General features: G+C 44.7%; 1 protein-coding gene across 2 annotated transcripts in view; it reads right to left on the bottom strand.

The window, feature by feature from the left end:
- Nucleotides 1-24,646, bottom strand: part of piezo1 (piezo type mechanosensitive ion channel component 1 (Er blood group)) — a 36,659-nt gene that overhangs the window by 1,350 nt on the left and 10,663 nt on the right. The window contains exons 2-52 of one of the 2 annotated variants that reach the window (XM_087802888.1): nt 23,883-23,978; nt 20,428-20,593; nt 20,209-20,350; nt 17,936-18,167; nt 17,649-17,862; nt 17,414-17,585; nt 16,418-16,498; nt 16,275-16,341; nt 16,085-16,188; nt 15,938-16,017; nt 15,631-15,811; nt 15,451-15,556; nt 15,090-15,271; nt 14,877-15,025; nt 14,661-14,819; nt 14,027-14,181; nt 13,798-13,964; nt 13,502-13,678; nt 13,308-13,433; nt 12,080-12,280; nt 11,813-12,017; nt 11,638-11,742; nt 9,136-9,292; nt 8,835-9,078; nt 8,674-8,770; nt 8,425-8,590; nt 8,276-8,365; nt 8,036-8,205; nt 7,855-7,955; nt 7,679-7,793; nt 7,541-7,612; nt 7,294-7,466; nt 6,630-6,724; nt 6,403-6,564; nt 6,079-6,337; nt 5,265-5,453; nt 5,025-5,201; nt 4,737-4,962; nt 4,538-4,676; nt 3,542-3,689; nt 3,293-3,445; nt 3,174-3,235; nt 2,930-3,088; nt 2,684-2,831; nt 1,869-2,057; nt 1,697-1,789; nt 1,458-1,630; nt 1,271-1,393; nt 534-613; nt 268-451; nt 44-185 (exon numbers count right to left, since the gene is read on the bottom strand). In XM_087802888.1, the coding sequence (XP_087659014.1) occupies nt 44-185; nt 268-451; nt 534-613; nt 1,271-1,393; nt 1,458-1,630; nt 1,697-1,789; nt 1,869-2,057; nt 2,684-2,831; nt 2,930-3,088; nt 3,174-3,235; nt 3,293-3,445; nt 3,542-3,689; nt 4,538-4,676; nt 4,737-4,962; nt 5,025-5,201; nt 5,265-5,453; nt 6,079-6,337; nt 6,403-6,564; nt 6,630-6,724; nt 7,294-7,466; nt 7,541-7,612; nt 7,679-7,793; nt 7,855-7,955; nt 8,036-8,205; nt 8,276-8,365; nt 8,425-8,590; nt 8,674-8,770; nt 8,835-9,078; nt 9,136-9,292; nt 11,638-11,742; nt 11,813-12,017; nt 12,080-12,280; nt 13,308-13,433; nt 13,502-13,678; nt 13,798-13,964; nt 14,027-14,181; nt 14,661-14,819; nt 14,877-15,025; nt 15,090-15,271; nt 15,451-15,556; nt 15,631-15,811; nt 15,938-16,017; nt 16,085-16,188; nt 16,275-16,341; nt 16,418-16,498; nt 17,414-17,585; nt 17,649-17,862; nt 17,936-18,167; nt 20,209-20,350; nt 20,428-20,593; nt 23,883-23,978 (7,553 nt within the window). The remainder of the gene's footprint in view (nt 1-43; nt 186-267; nt 452-533; nt 614-1,270; nt 1,394-1,457; nt 1,631-1,696; nt 1,790-1,868; nt 2,058-2,683; nt 2,832-2,929; nt 3,089-3,173; nt 3,236-3,292; nt 3,446-3,541; nt 3,690-4,537; nt 4,677-4,736; nt 4,963-5,024; nt 5,202-5,264; nt 5,454-6,078; nt 6,338-6,402; nt 6,565-6,629; nt 6,725-7,293; nt 7,467-7,540; nt 7,613-7,678; nt 7,794-7,854; nt 7,956-8,035; nt 8,206-8,275; nt 8,366-8,424; nt 8,591-8,673; nt 8,771-8,834; nt 9,079-9,135; nt 9,293-11,637; nt 11,743-11,812; nt 12,018-12,079; nt 12,281-13,307; nt 13,434-13,501; nt 13,679-13,797; nt 13,965-14,026; nt 14,182-14,660; nt 14,820-14,876; nt 15,026-15,089; nt 15,272-15,450; nt 15,557-15,630; nt 15,812-15,937; nt 16,018-16,084; nt 16,189-16,274; nt 16,342-16,417; nt 16,499-17,413; nt 17,586-17,648; nt 17,863-17,935; nt 18,168-20,208; nt 20,351-20,427; nt 20,594-23,882; nt 23,979-24,646) is intronic. The other variant, XM_087802889.1, reaches the window with a different exon arrangement.

Below are 24,646 nucleotides of genomic sequence, written 5' to 3'. Positions count from 1 at the left end.
CTCTCGCCGAGATCGACTGAACGAGCGAAGGGATAACACTGACCAGAAAGATGTCGGTGCAAAGCTTGAGGATGCGGTCGACGCAGGGCAGCTCCTCGAACATGATGGAGTGAGAGATCTCGCTGAAGAAGCCGCGGACAAACTTCCCGATGACCAGAACCACCGACACGTACAGACCCATGATCCTGGGAGGGACGTGAACGGGTCAGCTGTTGTAACTTGTTATCTGGCCGTCTGTGTGTTTTTGTTTTCGTGTGTGTTGCTCACCCGTATCCAGCCAGGAAGCCCAAACTGGGGGGGCTGACCTTGTCGTTGAAGACCACCATGGGCAGGACGTGACATTTGGAGGAGCAGCCTGCAATGGCGATGTCCCACCACTCCTGGTTGCTGGCAGCGTTGAGCGAGCGATCGCTCATCAGAGACAGAGTGAGGTTCAGGTACCTGTCCTCACCTGAGACCAACATGCAACAACAAAAGGTCACTCGATGGCACTCTCACCCTAACACCTGACTGACACCCGACCGGTGACTGACCGTTCAGCAGCTGACCGACGGGCCGGGCCTCGGCTCCGTTGGGGGCTCGGATGTAGTTGGGGAACAAGTGAGGGACGAGCCTGCAGGACGGACCACGGGTTAGATTGTTAGCGACCGAAACAAGACGTATATCAGTTTCATCAGAACATTATAATGTTGAAACTTTCTATTGAAATGTTGTTGTTGTTGTTTATCCTGGGTCAAGGTGACCCGGATCCCTGAAAACAAAATTCTTATTAAGCATTTAAATAATTTACAAAATGAATTGATTTTGATTTTTTTTTCACATAAAGTTTGGTAATATTCTAAATCCAATAATTAAAAAATACATTTTCTAAATATTTTTTTAATTCGTAACCAAACTACTTGATCGAACTTTCAGCCAATCAGGTAACACACATGTGGTCATGTGATGAGATAGAAAAACATTAAGTAGCTCAGTATTCTTTTGGTATTGTCACTATTACACAAACATTTTATATTACATTTAAATGACAACAAATCTTTAATAATGGAATGTGAAACTCTACCTGTAAAAAACATCAATTAATTCCGAAGATATTCAATTCTGTTAATTCAATTAAAACTCAATTAAAAAATAACAATTAGAAAAAACAAAAACAACTGTATATTATTGAATTAAATATAAAAAAATGGTTACATTTAAACAAAATTAAATAATTCAAAGTTTCAATACTGTGATGACACTGATACACGTCCAGCACAGAAGCACCTACACAGGCTTGGTGCTGTTCCCGACCAGCAGCGACGCCAGGTCCACTCGGACCGGGCTTCCCGGCTCCAGGTCGATGGAGTGTTTGTCAAAGGTGTGCTCCACCGTCCCGCCTTTACCCAGATCCCTGCAGAAGACGAACAGAACCGTCAGTGTCCTCTCCGGACGAGGACGCGGACCAGGGACCGAACCTCTGGAAGGTCCAGGCCAGGCGGAGCGTCAGGTACACCGGGCTGCTCAGCAGCTCTTTCACCACCTCCTGCCGGCTCGGAGGACTGATCCTCCACACCGACCCGGAGCTGCCCTCGATCATGGCCGTCACGATGTCCTCGTAGCCGTACAGAGTGATGAACTGCATCGCCACCTGGACACACACGGACGGACGTGAACACACACACTTGTTTGTACAAATACACACTGAAACACTCACTGCGTTGTCTCCAAACTTCTTGGTGAGTTGGTCGTACTCCAGCTCTGTGAAGGGCTGGATGGACTGTTGCTGCACACTCATGGTGAACAGAGGCTGGACACACACACACACACACACACACACACACACGGTCAGCACTCTTCTATCACTCCGTGAGTCCACACTCGTTTACCTCGTATCCTCCCAGTTTGACCGTCACCGTGACGTCGATGGGGTGGTTGACCACGCCCACCACAGATCTGACCAGAGAGATGAAGAGCAGCGGGAACCAGATGATGCAGATGAGGAAGAAGATGATGAGTCCACCCATCCCGTACTTGACTATCTTCTTCTTCTTCTGGCCCTTCGGCTGAGGGTATTTCTGAGAGAGAAAGAGGGTTGAGCTGTATAAGAAGAATATTAAATGATTGAATAATTATTTCAAACGTTAAAACTTATTTTGGTTTTGGTTTTTCTTTGAAGCATCACTTTCTTTTTAAATAATTGAATTTATTAATTTCTATTTTGCTTGGTTGAATGAGCTTTTTAAAAACAATTTCATTAGAAATGTCGGTTTGAATCAATTAATTTTATTTCACAAAAATACAGTTAACAATTACAAGCCCAATAATTAAAAGAATAATGTATTTAATGTGTTCAATATTTTTTTTTAAATTTTAGCCTTTTCAAATGCAGTATAAAATGTCAGTATAATTCTATATTGAATTTAAAAGGCTGCAAAATAGAAGATATTGAACTTGGAAATTGTATTTGTTAAATTTTAGAATAAGAATATCATAGAGTTAATTAATATTCAAAATATTCAAAAAATATTAAAACTAAAAACAATATTCAAACTTTCAATGAATAAATGATTGAATTTAATTATTTAAAATACATATTCTGTTGGCGCTGATATACTTCCATAGCGCTGTTAACGTTAGATGCTGCCCCTGATCTGTTCTCTTGGCCACTAGAGGGCGCCAGAGCAATAGACGACTTGCTCACCTTCTCCGTCTCGCGGCTGCACTTGATGATGAAGATGTTTGCGTAGATGTCCTCAACACACATCCAGTTGGACAGAGACAGCGTGGTGTCGGTCCAGACCCAGTCCATGACGGCCCGCAGCTCCACCAGGAACGGCACGAGACGGAACCTACACTCACACACACACACACACACACACAAACACACACACAGAACATAAATAACGTTGACTGCGGCAGCAACACACACTCAGCCGAAAGTTCTCACCCCTGGAAGAGGAACAGGTTCAGGTGGTTGTATTTCTTGGTCAGGAAGTTTCCCAGGATCCGGGTCGGATATCCACAGCGGATCTGATACGCAGACAGACCGAAGTAGATGCACTTGACGAAGTACCAGAGCTGAGCCACAAAGTTCTGGTTGAACTTCCTGTGACAGATACAAGTGGTGAACACCTGAGTCATGTGACTGCAGAAGAAGAAGAAGGTGGAGAAGAAGAAGAAGAAAAGCTCACCTCTCTGTGACAGCAGGCAGGATGAAGAACATCCACAGGTGGATCCCAAACACCAGGATCACCTGCACAGATCATCAGGATGATCAGGAGTCAAGATGTTCTTCAGAGTTCGGACTCACCTGGAACACCAGTTTCCCCAGAACCGCCTTGCGCAGGTACAGAGCTCTGTCGATGATCATGGTGCTGAACTGGATCAGCAGCATCACCAGGAAGGCCTCGGGCACCTGGTCCTCCGACAGGGTGGACGCGATGTCGGCTGCGGCGCTGTGTTTCTGAGGAGGGAGACACGGGTCACTGCCGCTCAAAAGATCTTCCACGCTCGCAGTGGTCAGTAGCTACTGAGGCAGGTGGACCTCTCGCTCGCTCACCCCGAAGGCCCAGAAGCCGAACACGATCACGATGAAGTCCACCACGTCTGTGAGGAACATCAGAGCGTAGACGTCGGTGGCAGCTCGGTACTCTGCATGAAGAATGTCCCTGAAGAAGCTCTGAGCTGGTCTGTAGACACTCTGGACCCTGTGGAGAACCAGAACCAATGAAAACACAGTTTCTTCTTACAAGTCCACCTTCATCTTCCTCCTCCCATCTATCATCCACCTCACCTTCATCATCCTTATCCCCTTTAGCATCCTCCTCACACCCTTATCATTTTCATCAACCTCAAAAACTTCATAACTCTCCTCATCTCCATCACTCCCATCATCTCCATCACTCCCATCATCTCCATCACTCCCATCATCTCCATCACACCCGTCATCTCCATCCCTCCCATCATCTCCATCATCTCCATCACTCTCATCATCTCCATCACCCCCGTCATCTCCATCACTCCCATCATCTCCATAATCTCCATCATCTCCATCATCTCCATCACTCCCATCATCTCCATCACTCTCATCATCTCCATCACTCCCATCATCTCCATCACTCCCATCATCTCCATCACTCTCATCATCTCCATCACTCTCATCATCTCCATCACTCTCATCATCTCCATCACTCCCATCATCTCCATCACTCTCATCATCTCCATCACTCTCATCATCTCCATCACTCTCATCATCTCCATCACTCCCATCATCTCCATCACTCTCATCATCTCCATCACTCTCATCATCTCCATCACTCCCATCATCTCCATCACTCTAGTCATCTCCATCACTCCCATCATCTCCATCATCTCCATCACTCCGATCATCTCCATCACTCTCATCATCTCCATCACTCTCATCATCTCATCACTCCCATCATCTCCATCACTCCCATCATCTCCATCACTCCCATCATCTCCATCCCTCCCATCATCTTCATCACTCCCATCATCTTCATCACTCCCATCATCTCCCTCACTCTCCCTTCCTTACCCAGACACAATGATCTGCTTCATCTTGAGTCCCAAAGCCATCAGCCTCTGACTGGCTGCCTCTGCCCTTCTTCCTCTCTTCTTCTTCTTCTTTGCTGGATCTTTGCTGGAGTTGGAGATCTGATCTGTGGACAGATCTGCTGAGGAGAAGAAGAGTGAGGAGGATCTGTACTGTGACGCGGCGTATCTTCAAAACTTACTGTCGCTCTGCTTGTGTTTCTTCATCTTCTTCCTCAGGCGTATCATGCTGCTCTTCTTCGGCTTGACCTCCGGGACCTTTTCCTCCCACACCTGCTCCTCACTAGGAGGACTCAACGCATCGTCCTGAACCAAGATGCTCACCAGAGGGTCCAGGTTCAAGTCAGGAGGAGGTGATAAAGTGTTGTGGGCCGAGCTGGTACCAGGTCCAGAACCATCCACGTCCTCCTGAATCAAGAAGAAACAAAGACGTTAAAACCAAGTTGAGATGTTAAAGCTGAAGTCAGAACCTTCTCCTCCAGGTCAGCCACTTCTACGTTCTCCAGGGTGGAGGTGGACTTCAAACTGGCCCGCTCCTCGTCCTCATCCTTTTGTTCGCCTCCATGACTCGTCTTGGCTTCCTCTTGACTGTTGAATTCATCGCCGTGGTCCTCCAGGGGCCCCTCGTGGTCCCACAGGCCGTAACGCTGTAGACAAACAAGTTAGTGAGGTTCTTGGCGCTGACCCGGCAGGTCCGGAGGGTCTCCCACCATCAGCAGGGATCTGTGGAAGAACAGAGCCAGCAGCTGCAGCAGGTCGTAGCGGATGTAGTTGTCCGTCTTCTCCAGACCCAGAATCCTCGGAGGGAAGAAGGGCTTGTCCTCGTTGAGGGTCATCTCGTACGCGTTGTTCCAGGGGAAGAACCCGAACTGGAAGAGGTACTTGACCACAACCATGACCTTGAAGGATCAAGAACACAAGGAACTTATGATCTTGCTAGTAGGGAGAATATCGGGATATTGAATGATTGAATTTAATATTTAAATTTTTTAATTTTTTATTTGAATGTTGTTTTAAAAATGGATTATTTTCTGAATAATTGAATTCATTAATTTCAATATTCAATAGTTGAATTTGGGTATTTTTTAAACAACTAAATTAAAAAAAAAAGAATATTTTCATATTGAATGATTTTACACATGATAATTCAAAAACACGTTTTCTAAATTCTATATATTTTTTTATTTGTATCCTTTTAAATTAAATATAAAACAGTTTTTACTGTTTTTTTTACATTTTATATTGAATTAAAAAGGTTACAAAATAAAAAATATTGAATTTAATTAATGATTTACTGTATTATTGGAATTTTAATATAAAGTATTTGTACCCTTTTGTTTTTTTATAATAACATTTAAAATGAATTATAATTAATTTATTATAAAAATAGATTTTTGAATAATGAATGAATAATTTATAGCTTAAAAGAAGTTTTTTTTCAACCTTTTAATCATCAGAATATTCAACCAATAATCTAAAGTCACTGATTCTATAACCATGTGACTCACGACATCATCAACAAACCTCTGTGTAGACGATGGCCGTCATCCAGAACCTCTTGGTGGGCCGGGGGACGGCCAGCATGGCCCAGAGGAAGACCATGATGGGCAGCACCAGCGAGATGACGGAGGCGCTGACCACGTTGTTGAGCACGATGATGAGGTAGCAGACCAGCTCCGAGTTGGCGGCAAGCAGACTGTGGAGCGCGAACAGCAGCTTCAGGACTCGGGTCTGGTTGTTGTAGAAGTCCCGGCTGTGCTCCAGCTCCTCCACGAAGAACTGCCTGCAGGAGAGAGGGCAGGAGTTCAGAGCTGGTCTCCGTTCGGGGTCGGCGCCGGTGCTTCATACCGCTCGCCCAGCAGCTCGCTGGCCGTCCGGGAGTGTCGCTGCTGCTGCTGCCGGGACGGTTCTGAGACCACCAGCGTCGGGTCCAGGGTCAGGAGGTTACTGGAGCTCTGCAGTCTGGGGGTCGACTGACCCGGGACACCTGGCGGCTCCACGTCCAGGTAGCTGCGAGGAAACATGTGTGAAACTGAGGCGTTCTCACCTGAGCCGGGTCACGTGACCGCACTCACCTGTAGGTGGACGTCTCTACGTCCGTCTCGCCCAGCAGGGTCTCCATGGTGGGACTCTCGCTGTCCAGCTCGGTCCTGGACTCTGAGGTGTGATTCTGTCAACAACACGGGTGTTAGAATTTAAAAAGTATTTTTTTATTTTTTTAACCATTGAGTTATTTTTCTAAACAATTGAATTCAGCATTTTTATATTAAATGGCAATTTTGTTAAATGTAATTATTAATTTAAAATATTTTCAAAATGATGTACATTTTACACATTAAGTTCGGTTTTCTTATTCCAATGATTCAAACATAAATGTTATAAATTCAACATTATTTAAGTTTGTAGCCTTTTAATAAATAATTAAATTCAATATAAACAGTATCATGTGTCTTCATGATACTGTTTTATAGCAACATTTTGATAGTGAATTTATAATTAAAGCATATTGAATTAAAAATATACATTTTTGAATGATCAAAATAAGAATATCAAAGCTGTATTTGTAAAATAAAATAAAATGATTAAAAAAAAATATTAAAGTGCTAAAAAACAGATTTCATTTTTAACATTGTGAATCCAACATTCCAAATGACAACCATTCAATGTTCTGAGGAAACTGCTATCATTCCTTACATGTGGGTATTAAACAAGTGTTGCCATGGAGACAGGTGTGTGTACCTGCTGGATCTTGTGGATGATGTAATAGCGCTCGTTACAGAGGACGGTGGAGGTTTCTCTGTACTGCTTGGTCAGCAGGTTGAGCCACTGGGTCAGTCCGTCCACCATGGCCAGAGCTATGGCCCACAAGAACAGCAGGAGGTCCAGCAGCCTCTGGACCATCTCACCATGAGCTACACACACACACACATATATCTTGGGTTCTGCTTCTTCTTGTTCTCAGAGATGAAGCTTCATGGTGACCCACCTGACACTTCCTCCTCCTCCTCATCCTCCGGTTCCTCCTCGTGGTCCTCGAACACATCGTTGTCTCCACAATCTTGGATCAAAACAAACAAACATCTTGAGCTCAGGACACGGTCCTTCTGAGACCTCCGAGACTCACCCACGGCGACGCACTCTTGCTCCGGAGTGTGGTGGTTCCTCTGGGTTCTCCTCTGGTGTCTCTGTCGCTCCTTCAGAGCGGACTTCACAGTGGTCACCCAGGCCTGGTAGGCCAGCTGAGGAGCACCTTGGTCACTCTCACTGCTGCTGCAGATCTTCTGCATCTATGACTCTCACCTGATACGCCGTTTGCTTCGGAGGCTTCTGATCTTCAGCCTGCAGCTCCTCCTCTCCCTCACTGTCCGACTCGAACAGGTAGTACTCACCTGAGTGGAGCACTAGAGACGAGCCACATCACCACCATCATCATCATCAGCAACATCATTTTTAATCATCATCTTCATCATCGTCATCCTACCCGTGGCGTGGTCCATCCACGGCCGGTGCCACTGCTTCTTCCTGGACCTCTTCTTCTCCGCCCTGCTCTCCGTGACATCAGGCGAGGTCGGACCTGCAGCCACCTCGGGCTCCTTGCTCGTGTTGTGTCCTTCTTTGTACTTCTGCTGCTTCGCTCGGATCCTCTGCATCCTGGCAGACAGAAGATCTTCATCTCAGAACATCTCAGAACATCTCACGTTTCATCACTCATGAGACTCACGATCTCTTGAGCTGCGACAGAGACTTCTTCTCCGCTTGCTGGTGGATCTTGATGTTCTTCACCATGCTGGCTTTGAAGAGCTTAAACCCCCTGGAAGAACAAGACGCCCGGGTCACATGACAACCTTCACGCCGTCGCACGCTGCTCACCTGGACGCCTGCTTGGCGAAGGCCTGCAGCTCGGTGGTGACGTGCAGGAAGTAGAAGCTGAGGAAGACCCTCCTCTGCAGCAGGAGGAACAGGAAGCAGATGCTGTCCCAGATGACCCCGGCCTCCTCCACCGGCAGGCTGCAGTCCTTGTCGCTCACCGAGTTGGCTGTGGGGTGGGGGGGGGGTTGAGGGGGTCACATGATCACCTCATCATTAACATAAGTCACTTCTGGTGGTCACATGACTCACGGTCGTAGTATCCTTTGACGGTGCAGACCAGACTGAAGAGCTGGATCACCCAGCAGAAGTTCTTCTGCATCTCAAACACAAACACACACGCCAGAACCTGCAACACACACACACAGTCACACACACACGTCCACTGACGTCACATGACCCGGGTCTCTCACGGATAAGGTGTTCTTGGAGATGATGACGGCCACGTTGTAGATGATCAGACAGTCCCACAGGGCCAGTCGGGTTCTGGACGGCTTCACCAGCAGCCGGGTCCCGAACAGCAGGAAGAAGAAGCAGGCCAGCAGGTAGCCCAGCCCGAACACCGAGACCCTGGTGGCCCCCGTGATGAAGACCACTGCCAGGACGAACCAGAAGAGGTGGCGGAACACCAGGACCTTCACCATGTCCAGGTAGCTCCTGCGGGACAGAGGACGTCAGCAGGTGTGTGGCTGCACCTGTGCCTCCAGGACTCACCTGCAGTTGATGAAGTTTGGAGCAGGATTGAACAGTTGACCTTCCATCGGGTCGGGCTCGTCCGTGTTCTCACCGGCCAAAACCAGCCAGTCCTCGTTCTGCTCGCGCTCGAACACCTGCCACTGCTGCGACGCACACATGAGCAGCACGAACTCCGCTGAGGAGGCCATCACAGTGGTCATCTTCATGAACATCATCATCTTCATGAACATCATCATCTTCATGAACATCATCATCTTCATGAACATCATCATCTTTATAAACATCGTCATCTTCATAAACATCATCATCTTCATGAACATCATCATCTTTATAAATATCATCATCTTCATGAACATCATCATCTTCATGAACATCCTCATCTTTATAAACATCATCATCTTCATGAACATCATCATCTTCATGAACATCCTCATCTTTATAAACATTATCATCTTCATGAACATCATCATCTTTATAAACATCATCATCTTCATGAACATCATCATCTTTATAAACATCATCATCTTCATGAACATCATCATCTTTATAAACATCATCATCTTCATGAACATCATCATCTTCATGAACATCATCATCTTTATAAACATCATCATCTTCATGAACATCATCATCTTCATGAACATCATCATCTTTATAAACATTATCATCTTCATGAACATCATCATCTTTATAAACATCATCATCTTCATGAACATCATCATCTTTATAAACATCGTCATCTTCATGAACATCATCATCTTCATGAATATCATCATTATAAACATCGTCATCTTCATGAACATCATCATCTTCATGAACATCATCATCTTCATGAACATCATCATTATAAACATCATCATCTTCATGAACATCATCATCTTCATGAACATCATCATTATAAACATCATCATCTTCATGAACATCATCATCTTCATGAACATCATCATCTTCATGAACATCATCATCTTCATAAACATCATCATCTTCATGAACATCATCATCTTCATGAACATCATCATCTTCATGAACATCATCATTATAAACATCATCATCTTCATGAACATCATCATCTTCATGAACATCATCATCTTCATAAACATCATCATCATTATAAACATCATCATCTTCATGAACATCATCATCTTCATGAACATCATCATCTTTATAAACATCATCATCTTCATGAACATCATCATCTTCATGAACATCATCATCTTCATGAACATCATCATTATAAACATCATCATCTTCATGAACATCATCATCTTTATAAACATCATCATCTTCATGAACATCATCATCTTCATGAACATCATCATTATAAACATCGTCATCTTCATGAACATCATCTTCATGAACATCATCATCTTCATGAACATCATCATTATAAACATCATCATCTTCATGAACATCATCATCTTCATGAACATCATCATTATAAACATCATCATCTTCATGAACATCATCATCTTCATGAACATCATCATCTTCATGAACATCATCATCTTCATAAACATCATCATCTTCATGAACATCATCATCTTCATGAACATCATCATCTTCATGAACATCATCATTATAAACATCATCATCTTCATGAACATCATCATCTTCATGAACATCATCATCTTCATAAACATCATCATCATTATAAACATCATCATCTTCATGAACATCATCATCTTCATGAACATCATCATCTTTATAAACATCATCATCTTCATGAACATCATCATCTTCATGAACATCATCATCTTCATAAACATCATCATCTTCATGAACATCATCATCTTTATAAACATCATCATCTTCATGAACATCATCATCTTCATGAACATCATCATCTTCATAAACATCATCATCTTCATGAACATCATCATCTTTATAAACATCATCATCTTCATGAACATCATCATCTTCATAAACATCATCATCTTCATGAACATCATCATCTTTATAAACATCATCATCTTCATGAACATCATCATCTTCATGAACATCATCATCTTCATCATATTTATAAATGTCCTCATCTTCGGCTTTATTATGATTTCATAAACATCATCTTCAAAACACCATCTTCTTCATCTTCATCTTCGTCCTCATCCTCATCCTCATCCTCATCCTCATCCTCATCCTCATCTTCATCATCATCATCATCATCATCCTCATCTTCATCTTCATCATCATAAACACAATCTTCAAAACACCATCATCCTCATCATCTTCATCTTCATCTTCATCTTCATCTTCATCTTCATCTTCATCTTCATCATCATCATCATCATCATCATCGTAGTCATAAACATCCTTATCATCTTCATCTTCATCTTCATCTTCATCATCTTCACAACACCATCATTATCTTCTTCATCATCTTCACAACACCATCATCATCATCATCATCTTCTTAATTATATAATCTTTATCATCCCCATCATCTGCATCAACATCATCATCATCCTCCCTATCGCTTTTAACGTCATCATCACAATCATCATTTTTATCTTCATCACTGACCTATGAGGTTCTTGGAGTTTGGGATGGTGAAGAAGTCAGGGAGATAAATCCATTTGATGAGAGCCGAGTTCATCACAATCTTGGTGTTCCAGCGCCAGGGATAGTCTGCAACACATGAACATGTCATGAAGGGTCAGCCTTGAACCTTCGTCACTGTGAAGATCGAGGGACTCACCGAAGCAGAGAGCCGGGGGGATGCCCACGCACAGGACGTACTGGTAGATCATGAAGACGGACAGGAAGAGACAGTATGTGGGCCAGATCTTGGCGATGGCCGCCCGCCGCCGCCTCACCAGGATGGCGACCAACCAACAGCCGTGAATGATCACCGGGAAGTTCATGCGCTGACCGATGACGTTCACCGTCATCAGGAGGCAGATCTGGTGGACACAGATGCAGTCAGTGGTCCAAACAGTTTTCTCCAGAGACCACCGGTCCATACCTCCAGTCCAAACTTGTGGAAGGCGCAGTTGACCAGGTACTTGAGGCAGGACAGCAGGCCCTGGTCCAGGGTCTTCCTGGTGGCTTTGGGGAACAGGGTCGGGATGGAGGGAGGCGAGCACTGCAGCTGACGATAGTGGTGCGTCTGGTGTCGATACACTGTGGCCTCGAACACCAGCAGCATCAGCACCATCAGGTGGTTCTGATGGACACACATTAAGTATCTTCATCATCATCATCATTATTCTAATCAACTTCATTACATCATCATACTGTCATCTTAATAATCATCATTGTCACTGGCATCTTCATCATTCTAATCATCTTCATCACCCTCATCATCTTCATCATTATAATCAACTTCATCTTCTTCATCATCATCTTCATCATTATAATAAACTTCATCTTCTTCATCATCATCATCATCATCATCATTCTAATCATCTTCATCATTCTAATCAACTTCATCACCATCATCATCTTCATCATCATTTTAATCATCTTCATTTTCTTCATCATCATCATTCTAATCAACTTCATCACCATCATCATCTTCATCATCATTTTAATCATCTTCATCTTCTTCATCATCATCACCATCATCATCATCATCATCTTCATCATCATCATCATCAGCATCTTCATCATCATCATTTTAATCATCTTCATCATCATCATCTTCATCATCATCATCATCATCATCATCATCATCTTCATCATCATTTTAATCATCTTCATTTTCTTCATCATCATCTTCATTACATCATCATCTTCATCTTTCTAATCAACTCCATCACCATCATCATCTTCATCATCATTTTAATCATCTTCATCTTCTTCATCATCATCACCATCATCATCATCATCTTCATCATCATCATCATCAGCATCTTCATCATCATCATTTTAATCATCTTCATCATCTTCATCATCTTCATCATCATCATCATCATCATCATCATCATCATCTTCATCATCATTTTAATCATCTTAATTTTCTTCATCATCATCTTCATTACCATCATCATCTTCATCATTCTAATCAACTTCATCGCCATCATCATCTTCATCATCATTTTAATCATCTTCATCTTCTTCATCATAATCTTCATCATTCTAATCACCATCACGATCATCAACATATGGCCTTAAACTCCAGCAGCACCAGGTGCTTCTGACAGACACATGTTGATCATCCTTCATCACCTGAAGGTTGATCACAAACATACCTTGATGTATCCCAACACCGTGTCCTCCTTCCTGATGCCGAACCACTGAGCTGGATCTACCAGATCAACGTAGAGAACTGACCTCTGGATCTCCTCCGGCAACAGTTTAGTCTCATTCAGCAGAGGCTGAAGACGGAAGATCAGTGAGTGTGTGTGACAGACTCAGAGTGTGTGTGTGTGTGTGTGTGTGTCACCTTGGTGCAGTTGCTGGAGTACTCTGTGGGGTCGACCACGCTGAGCTGGTACAGCATCTTGCACATGATGATGACGCAGACCCAGACGGTGGAGAGGCAGGAGGCCATGGTCCTGAAGCGACTGTAAGGCAGAGCCAGGGACCAGAAGACCACCAGCACCAGGTTGATGACGGACGGCTGCCACAGAGAAACTCAGTGAGACCCTGAGGAGGTCCTGTGTGCAGGTCCACGTCGAACCAGCAGGAGGCACTCCCATGCTCAGACAGATGATTTAACCAGAGAAAATCTATATGTACCTCCTCCAGCGCCACCCAGACGGAGAAGAAGGCCACCGTCTTAAGGATGTGCATCTCCAGCAGCCTCCAGATGAACACCTGGCTCTTGGTCAGGATGTCTGAGAAGCGTCGGGTCAGCACCAGCAGCCGGTCCATCACCAGATCCCACTTGCTTCGAACGACCTCAACTGAGGACAGCAGGAGAAGGTCTTGATTCTGAGGAGGATCACGGAGCCACCACGACAAATACCTTCATCCTCAGACTCATCGTCGGCGCGGGTCTCAAGATCTTCGTCTTCGTAGTCCGGCTCAGGATTGTCCGGCTCAGGATTTTCCTGTTCAGGATCGTCCGAGACGGGGTCGTCCGGGTCAGGATCCGGAGATTGCTTCGGCTTGTTCTTCTTACTGAAACGGACATCAAAATAATTAAAATAAATTTAAACAATTTCCCGAAGGAGACCTCCTGAGGGATCAATAAAGTTCTGCCTAAAATATTGAATGATTGAATTTAATATTTCAAGATACAGCGTTTTTTTATTTACTTTTTTTAAACAATTGAATTTAATACATTCTATTTTGAAATATTTAACTTGTTTAATTTGTATTTTAAAATAGTTAAATTATATAATATAATATTTTCTAAACTATTTCGATATTCTTATTCCAATTATTCATTTTCTAAATTCATTATATTTTAATTTATAGCCTCTTAAATGATATATAAAAATGTTGGTATAATAGTGTCACCAGACAAAAGGAAACTAGTTTTAGAGCTACTTGATCGAACTTTCAACCAATCATATGGCACGCGGGCGATCATGTGACAATGTAGAAGAGATGGCCCTTTATCATGGCCATCCTAATGCCACTGATGATGACCTCACCTGAGCACAGGAGTCACATGGTCCAGGTCAGTGATGCTCATGAAGGGCTTGTGGAAGTAGTGCAGCTGCAGAATACAGGCCAGCAGGAAGAAGCCTGGGATGACGATGCTGGTGAAGAGCTCGGACAGAGCGAAGGTCTCCAGACCGATGGCCGCCAGCCTGAGAGGAGACACACAGGTGAGTGACGGCGAGGAGCGCCGGCATCGCTGGACCTACTGCTCCTCCGTGAAGCCCGTGAAGTTCCTCCAGTAGCCCGGGAAGTCCTCGAACTGGAAGGTGTAGATGGAGATGAGCACCAGCATGGTGTAGGCCACCACCAGCCACCAGAAGATCTTCAGAAGACGCCGCCACAGAGTGTAGTAGACCTGCAGGTCCACAGAGGAACGTCAGAGAAGGAATAAGGACGAGTCTGCAATAGAGCGCCCTCACCTGGTAGAGACAGAGGCAGAGCAGGAAGAGGAGCATGTACACGATCTTGTAGCCCACTAGTTTCCCAGCGAAGGAGACCATGATGAACATCCCGCCGCACACATAGATCCAGTACTTTGCATATGTGCTCATCACCATCCCGCCCAGAACCTTCAGAACAGACTCGCCGCCAGTAGCTGTCTCTGCACGGACAGGAAGTGTCAGATAATTAATCCGTCTCCACAAACTTCCTGAAGAACCCTGAGGAGCATCTTCAGTATGAAGATTTGTTTCTTTATTATTTATAAAAAAAATAATCAAAAAGTATTTGCGTGGTCACGGCAACAAGTCGAGAAAAAACAGTGGACTTGTGTTCTCTCACCAGCTGTGGTGACTTCTTGGAGAGGAGCGCTCATCTCCGTCCTCCTGCTGAAGTTGTCCTTCACCGACTGACGCACCAGCAGCCAGAAGGTCAACGTGAAGAGAATCTGGAGTCAGAGGAGGACACTGGTGACTCAGGGCAGGCGATCACGATGAAGTGAGAAGGTTCATCTCATCTCACCAGAGCTCCGAGTCGTAGGCACGGGTACTGGGCCCGGTCCAGGCCCAGCTGGCGGAGGCTCATGGTCCCCACAGTGTCGGGCAGCTCCGGCTGAAGCTCCATGGCCCACACGTACTGCAGGCAGCAGAGCGCCAGACCGTAGAGCAGGATGAAGGGGGAGCAGAGGGTAGCCGCGTGACGTCTGCACAACACCAGGAAAGATGTGAAGTCAAGTCCACTTCAAGTCCACTTCAAGTCCACTTCAAGTCCACTTCAAGTCCACTTCAAGTCCACTTCAAGTCCACTTCAAGTCCAGTCAAAGCAGTACCTGGCCCGGAGCATCCAGATGAGACAAGCCCAGAGCAGCAGCACAAAGGTCAGCCAGCTGTGGTACGTGATGCTCCAGACCTGAACAAACACACAAACCACGTTAACGACACACAACTACACAACATCATCCACCTGGTCGACTCACCATCATGGCGATGAGCGCGCACACGTAACTCTGCTGCATCACCAACCGTCCCAGCACGAAAAATGGACTCTCGCTGTGTTGACCACCGGGGGCGCCGCGGTCCTCTTTACGGAAGATCGACAGAAACAACACAACTGATGAGAAACACAAGAGCTCTGACGCACACCGAGACACACACAAACTTTCATACTCGGCTCTGCTGGACCCTCTTGAGCACTAGATCCGCTGCTCTCTGCTGCCATGGACAGAGGGATCAGCTGAGGGGGAAGACAGTGTTACAAATGTTCTGCACCAACACTATTGTTCAGGCTTCACCTTCACCTGTGACCTCACCTGAGTGTCGTCGGTCTCTTCCCTCTGTTCGCTCCACCTCTTCATCTCAACCATTTCATCCTTCGACCCTCCTCTTCCCTCCTGAACACATGACGTCATCATGTTAAAGAATTTATGTTGTAAAAAATGACAGTTTGTGCATTAAGATACAGTGACCTTCTGCAAAGATAAGGGAGGGGAACTCAGCGTGCAGACTACTACGCTTCACTCACTGACTCGTACAGAAAACCGGTCTTTGCTGGCTGTGTCCAGCAACGAATGAACAAACTGTTTGTATTAAAGTGTCTCGTCATTTGAAATATGGAATAAAAAGCCCCGACAGGCTGAGGTTCTTCAGTGGTTTCGGACGAGCCGTGAGAGGAACACACCAATGTTTCTACTGAACACACTGATGTTTCTACTGAACACACCAATGTTTCTACTGAACACACTGATGTTTCTACTGAACACACCAATGTTTCTACTGAACACACTGATGTTTCTACTGAACACACCAATGTTTCTACTGAACACACTGATGTTTCTACTGAACACACTGATGTTTCTACTGAACACACCAATGTTTCTACTGAACACACTGATGTTTCTACTGAACACACCAATGTTTCTACTGAACACACTGATGTTTCTACTGAACACACCAATGTTTCTACTGAACACACTGATGTTTCTACTGTACACACTGATGTTGCTACTGAACACACTGATGTTTCTACTGAACACACTGATGTTTCTACTGAACACACTGATGTTTCTACTGAACACACTGATGTTTCTACTGAACACACTGATGTTTCTACTGAACACACTGATGTTTCTACTGAACACACTGATGTTTCTACTGAACACACCAATGTTTCTACTGAACACACTGATGTTTCTACTGAACACACTGATGTTTCTACTGAACACACTGATGTTTCTACTGAACACACTGATGTTTCTACTGAACACACTGATGTTTCTACTAAGCATTCCACAGATACTACCACAGACCTTCTCAGGTGTTGCAGGTGTTCCGCTCTTCAGGACAGTAGTGGTGATGATGTACAGCAGGAAGAGGATTCCTGGGTTGACGTAGACGGGCCAGTCGTGCTCAGAGTTCAGTGTGAGGTTGTACGGTGCAGAGCAGTTCCCAGGTATGATGATGTCCTTCAGACCAAACAGTCTAGACAGACAAAGACTTCATCAGTCACTGCTGGCTCTGATATATTGTCAGGTATGAACTCACCTGGCCCAGAGGCTCTGAGGGGGGAACAGGACTTGGGCCAGCTCACACTGGTACAGGTACAGACACACCATGTGACCAGCCGTGAAGAAGCCCACCATCACCATCAGAGCATTGAAGCCCAGGTGGCTGATGGGAAAGTGGCAGGCCCACCACGTGCACACTCCGATGAAGAGCAGGAAGTAGAAGGCAGAGAAGGCAGAGGGCAGCGTGATCCCTGGGGGGGGGAGAGAGAGGTCAAAGGTCAGAGGTTCAGATGGTGAACCCGGGTCGGGACCAGAAGGTGGTACCAGCCAGAGCCAGCAGGCCGATGGCGAGGATCCTCCCGAGGTCTCGCAGGACTTTTCGGACTCCCGTCTTCAGCCGCTCTGCCAGCTGCTTGGCTCTGGTCGCCGTGAAAACCTCCTCCTCTGGGTCACATGCGGAAGACCTGCCTCCGTCTTCTGAGGGTTCCTCGTCCTCTTCCTCCTTCTCCTCATCCTTACTAACCTCCGGGGTTTGAGCAGGAGGATCGTCTTCCAGCTGAGAAGAAAAACAACGTCTTCAGTGAAAAACGGTTACAGAGCTTCAGGCCATGTCCTGCAGGGGGCGCTGTTGTCGAAGCTGGGACTCATCACACACCAGCTCACATGTCCTGTCAGCCGTAAACAAAGAGTGATGACTCTGGAGAAAACTCAGTCCTCAATCAGAGGTTCACATCAGGTCGGAGGTCAGAATACCATACTGGCTCACTGACAGGTGGTTCGAGTTTCTAATGAGCAGAGATCTCAGCTTCACGTCTAATAATATCTCACAGCACCGTCACATAACTGACACCGAGGTACAGACACTGTTGTCAGTCTTGCATGCAGCCCTGCTCACATCCATCCCAACACTGACGCCACACACACAATCATCCCAAATTCACTGACTCTGCTGTGCCTCGACTGTGACTCTTTAGGGATTATTTGTGATTCTACTTGGATTCTTTGGAAACTACATTGTGACTCTTCTGTTATACTTTGACTCTTTCTTGATGTGATTCTAATGTGATGTTCTTTTGACTTTAACATAAATATACTGTGACTGTACTGTGACTCTTTTACAACTCTACTGTGGATAATCTGTGACTCTACTTTGACTCTTTTATAACTCAACTATGGCTCCTCTGTGACTCTACTTTGACTCTTTTACAGCTCTACTGTGGATCATCTGTGACTGTATTGTGACTCTTTTACAACTCTACTGTGGCTCATCTGTGCCTCTAGACTCTTTTATAACTCTACTGTGGATCATCTGTGACTCTAGTTTGACTCTTTCATAACTCTACTGTCGATCACCTGTGACTCTACTTTGACTCTTTTATAACTCTACTGTGGCTCATCTGTGACTCTACTTTGACTATTTTATAACTCTACTGTGGATCATCTGTGACCCTACTTTGACTCTTTCATAACTCTACTGTCGATCACCTGTGACTCTAGTTTGACTCTTTCATAACTCTACTGTGGATCATCTGTGACTCTAGTTTGACTCTTTCATAACTCTACTGTGGCTCATATGTGACTCTACTTTGACTCTTTTATAACTCTACTGTGGATCATCTGTGACCCTACTTTGACTCTTTCATAACTCTACTGTTGATCACCTGTGACTCTAGTTTGACTCTTTCATAACTCTACTGTCGATCACCTGTGACTCTAGTTTGACTCTTTCATAACTCTACTGTCGATCACCTGTGACTCTACTTTGACTCTTTTATAACTCTACTGTGGCTCATCTGTGACTCTACTTTGACTCTTTTATGACTACTGTGGCTCATCTACGACTCTTTCATAACTCTACTGTGGATCATCTGTGACTCTAGTTTTACTCTTTTATAACTCTACTGTGGCTCATCTGTGACTCTACTTTGACTCTTTTATGACTACTGTGGCTCATCTACGACTCTTTCATAACTCTACTGTGGATCATCTGTGACTCTAGTTTTACTCTTTCATAACTCTACTGGGGCTCATTTGTAACTCTACTTTGACTCTTTTATAACTCTACTGTGGATCATCTGTGACTCTAATTTGACTCTTTTATAACTCTACTGTGGATCATATGTGACTCTACTTTGACTCTTTTATAACTCTACTGTGGATCATCTGTGACTCTAATTTGACTCTTTTATAACTCTACTGTGGATCATCTGTGACTCTAATTTGACTCTTTTATAACTCTACTGTGGCTCTTATGTGACTCTACTTTGACTATTTAATAACTCTACTGTGGCTCTTATGTGACTCTACTTTGACTCTTTTCTAGTCAGTGACTCTGTCAGACTAGACACATCATGTCTCCCATCAGTCGTCAGGCTTGTTACTCAGAACAGCGTCACCTGCTCTGAATCAGCAGCAACATTCTGATGGAGTCCAGAGCAGGTTGAAGCAGTAAATCACAGGAAGATCCGAACATGACGGATTCATCGCCTCACACTTGTTTCTCCGCTGAGATCCACATTCTTCGCAGCGACGCTTGTTTACACAACAGTGGGGCTCGGATCTTTGATCAGTGCAGGAATGTTGTGGGATGAACTCACTGATGTGATGTTCGCTGCTGCCAACATTTCTCTGTTCCGCACCAGCCTGCAGCACAGCACCATCGTCGCCAAGGCAACCACGCACACGCCCAGGTCTGGACACAGGAGGCGGACCACACTCCACGGGTCGTCCAGCGGGAGTCTTTAAAACAAACTTGTTTTAGAAGTCCACCTCAGTCATGTGACCACCTGAGAGCCCTTCCTGTCAGGCATGCTCACCTGGACAGTCCGATGTGTCGGGTGATGTTGTCCCACTGGGAGCAGTTGTCCCCGATGGCGATGTCGAGGGGCGGGTGGGTGTACAGGACCGTCTGGAAGCAGATCTGGGCCAGGATGAACAGCAGGCTGGTGCCGAACACGGCCCTGATGAAGCGGCCGGTGGGACCTGCCGGGACAAGAACCACACGAGTCATCCGGAGTTTCACCGTGATGACGACACCAGCAGCAGTCGCAAGGAGACCGTAACCTTTTGACCTTTGACCTGATGTTTATGGTAGGGGAACGTGGCGGCAATAAACATCAGGTCTAGCGGAGGATTCTCACTACAGGGGGTGACAGTGAGTGATGGAGGAAAAGTAAAAAAACATAAACTGGTCTCGCTTTGGTTCATTCATTAGGACATAAAATTATGCAAATATCATGTTGTGGAAGGTCACTCGTGTTTGTGAATCAGAGCCTGAATAAGGTCAAGAGGTCGACCAGGCTAGTGCTAGACCAGACTCGGGCGAAGTGCGGTCGACTTTAGCTCACGAATGTACAACAGTTTTAACACAGATCATATGACCACATATATATATATATATATATATATATATATATATATATATATATATATATATATATATATGTATACCAATAGGCTAAAGTCAAAGTTAGCACTAGTTCACTTCATACATTGGAACACCTCATGTTTTTTATGATTGTCATTGGAAAACAGCTGATTGGAGTTAGTTTAATTATTCAAAAATTGAATAAAGTTAAATATTTTTATTTATTCTTTTTCCACTTAAGGGTAAATGGTCATTTTTTTCTTGAAAACATTCCTACTGAAATGAAGCCTTTGAAAATCATTCAATACATGTGTGACTGTCTTTTTCCATACATTTATTTCCACTGAATGTATTTTATAACAAACAAATTAAAAAACAGTGGACATACCTGTAAGAGGTTGTAAAGAAACAGCAGTGGAAAAAAAGTGTATTAAAACCAAATACCTGACATAAATAGCAGTGTCTGTAAATGATGTGTTTTTTATGACAGTGTTATACGACTGATTGAAGTTTTATGATGGAGGAGAAATGTGTTTGTGTTTTGTTGCTCCGGTGCTTAGTGTATTTTTAGTGTCTGTCTCAAATTAGGCTCTTCTGCACTTAACATTTTGAGTGCATCCCAATGAGCAGTGTGTGAAAATTAAGCGCACAATGAACACTCAATTGGCCAGAAAATTGAGTGTGGATCGATGGACACTTTCCACCCTCAACGTCCTCCATCTTAGTGACGTAGATGAAGCTAAACTGAAGCTAAACTGAAGCTAAACTGAAGCTAAACTGAAGCTAAACTGAAGCTAAACTGAAGCTACGTCACTGACGACACGTCTTCGGAGCAGATACTGACGTAAATGTCTCATTTTACCAAAACAACACAACAACAGTAATAACACAATGAAACACAACTTAATAACTTTGGAGAAAAGTACTTTCAAGTAAGTAAGTAATTTATATTTATATAGCGCTTTTCCAGACCAGGGTCACAAAGCGCTTAAACAATCAAAACAAAACTCAATAAAATATATACTTTAAAAGATCAAGACACCACTGAGACAAACACAAGAGTCTCAGAGAATCAAGGAAAAGCACGAATAAAAATGTCTTCAGATGTTCCTTGAAGGAGTCAGTAGATCATCAAACACAGAGATGGTTCCAAAGCTTAGGAGCAACAGTCTGGAAGGATTTCTCTCCTCTGGTCCTGAAGCGTGTTCAGGAACCATCAGTAGATTCTGATCGACAGACCTCAGAGCCCGAGCTGGGGTGTAAGTCTGGATCAGATCACTGATGGAAGGTCTGACCATGAATAGATCTGAGAGTAAGAACCAGAATTTTAAAGTTGAACCTGAAAGAAACTGGCAGCCAGTGAAGAGTTTTAAGGATCGGAGAAATGTGAGTTCTTCTACTAGAGCAGCTCAGAATTCTGGCTGCAGAGTTTTGTATGAACTGCAGGCGAGACAGATCCTTCTTGTTTAGACATGCAAACAAACTGTTGCAATAGTCCAGACGAGAAGACACAGACACATGGATTAAAAGCTCCAGATCAGGCTGTGACAAAATTTTCCTAAGAAAACTGTCTTAACGTGTACTGTAAAGCAGTGCACTTAGAGAAGTGTGCGATTTGAGACACAGGTGTAGGTGTTTGGTTTACAATGTGAGCTTTTGATCATGATGTTAGTTTTCTCAGTTGTGCGTTGTCAGCGTGTTGTAGAAATGTGTGAAAAGTGTTTGTCATTGTGTTCAGACGACCGTAAAAGACGGTGATTTCCCGTCACAGGAACAACAGCCATTTTGATCATGTGACTCCTGAACATCCCTTCATTGGGCCAGTAGATCAAACGTGTCATTACTGCCTGTGCAGCAGACGCACACCCTCGCCGCCTCCGGGCCAGGATTCAGAAGCTCAGGCAGACACATAAACGTGGCTTCTCTCTGTGGTCCGACCGTAAACCAGCAAGACAAGAGTAAAGACTACGAGTTGGAACCTGATGCCCACAGGGGGGTCCGTAGCAGCACCACCGACTCTTACTGCATCTCCAGACATGTTTTTTTTCATCACTTTAAGATCCGTCCCAGCATGCCAGGGTCGCCTTTTTTGGTGCTGACCACAGACAGGTCGTCTCACTCGGAAGGTTCCGGACAGAACCTCCAAGTTTTGATTTGGATTTTTTAGCCTCGAGCCTCCATTTTTTTCCATTTTGTTTAGGTTTTGAGTTTCCCGTTCCATCTCTCCGTCCAGGGTGTTTAAAATAGTCAGCTGGCCACATTCCAGCATGTTCACGCGTCCCAAAGTAACATCCATCCCTCAGTCAGACCCGGGCCAGGCCTCCACGTCGTCTCCTCTTACCCTGCGTGCACCATCTGGCAGGAGAACCTCGGACTCTCTAGGAGGAGAGCCAGACCCGTGTGGTCGGCTCTGCGTGTGAAAAATCTCATCACCGACATTCCTGAGGTTCAACACTTTACAGGTTCCAGCTTCTCTGTCCACCCCCCTGATCCCCCCCTGACCCCTCTGACCCCCCTGACCTCTCTGGGAACCCACGTGTGTCTAGTGACGGTAAATCTAAGCTCGTTGAAATATTGTCGACCAGCAGGTGTCGCTATGAGGCGTTAAAACCATCTATTTGATTTATTAAATCTCCGCAGGTGCTGGATCAGCTCTGAGGGTTCTACCGACACCAGCTCCGCGTTCGCTCGTAACCAGTTTTAACTGGATTTCTCAGCTACTTTTCCAGATGTTGTGCACTTTAAACAGCCAGATTTGCTTTGTTTAGTTAAAGTTTTTATCCAAAAAAATTAAACGAGCAAAAACACAACAAAAGCTTTGTCCCGGTCCGACCAGGGACCAAAACCTGGGTCCTGAGGTCCGTGCACCATGAGTCAGACTTGACTGAGCATGAAGAGACTCACCTCGGATTGTGTGTTTGTTTGGAGACAGGAACCATGGCAACAGCAGCAGGTACAGGAAGTAGACCAGCGACAGCACGTTGTAGCGGAGCAGACATGCTGGAGGACACAAGAGTTTAGTTAGACTCACAACACTTGTTATCACACTTCACAAATCATCACAACTTCTGTGTGGACTCTGGGCGGAAAACATGAAAACATACACAGTAAAATCTCTGAGCTGGGTTTAGGATTCTCCCGTCAGGTGGACTCAAGGATGTCTTGTGTGCAGGTCTGGGTAAGTCTGTTTGAGGACAGGGAGCGTCGCACACTCAACAGATACGATGAACAGATGGAAGGTGAAATGTCAGACAGACTCTGAGTCATGTTCTGAACTCCTGACAAAACACTTCTTCCCGTCACAGTCGCACACGCTCAAAACAATGGAGCTATTATGTCTCCGTCTGATGACATCATTGACAAGAGCCGATGTCAAAGTGATTACACAACACTAAAGACACTCGTGAACACTTGAGTGTGAGTGTTCATGAGAGCAAGTGTTCACGAGAGTGAGTGTTCATGAGAGCAAGTGTTCACAAGAGTGAGTGTTCATGAGAGCAAGTGTTCACGAGAGTGAGTGTTCATGAGAGCAAGTGTTCACGAGAGTGAGTGTTCATGAGAGCAAGTGTTCATGATAAAGAGTGTTCATGAGAGCAAGTGTTCACGAGAGTGAGTGTTCATGAGAGCAAGTGTTCATGATAAAGAGTGTTCATGAGAGCAAGTGTTCA

The sequence above is a fragment of the Callionymus lyra genome, chromosome 11, assembly GCF_982586985.1.
Source record: "Callionymus lyra chromosome 11, fCalLyr1.hap1.1, whole genome shotgun sequence".
NCBI lineage: Eukaryota > Metazoa > Chordata > Actinopteri > Syngnathiformes > Callionymidae > Callionymus > Callionymus lyra.
Note: the sequence above shows the minus strand (reverse complement) of the source record. Positions and strands in the feature narration are given on the sequence as shown.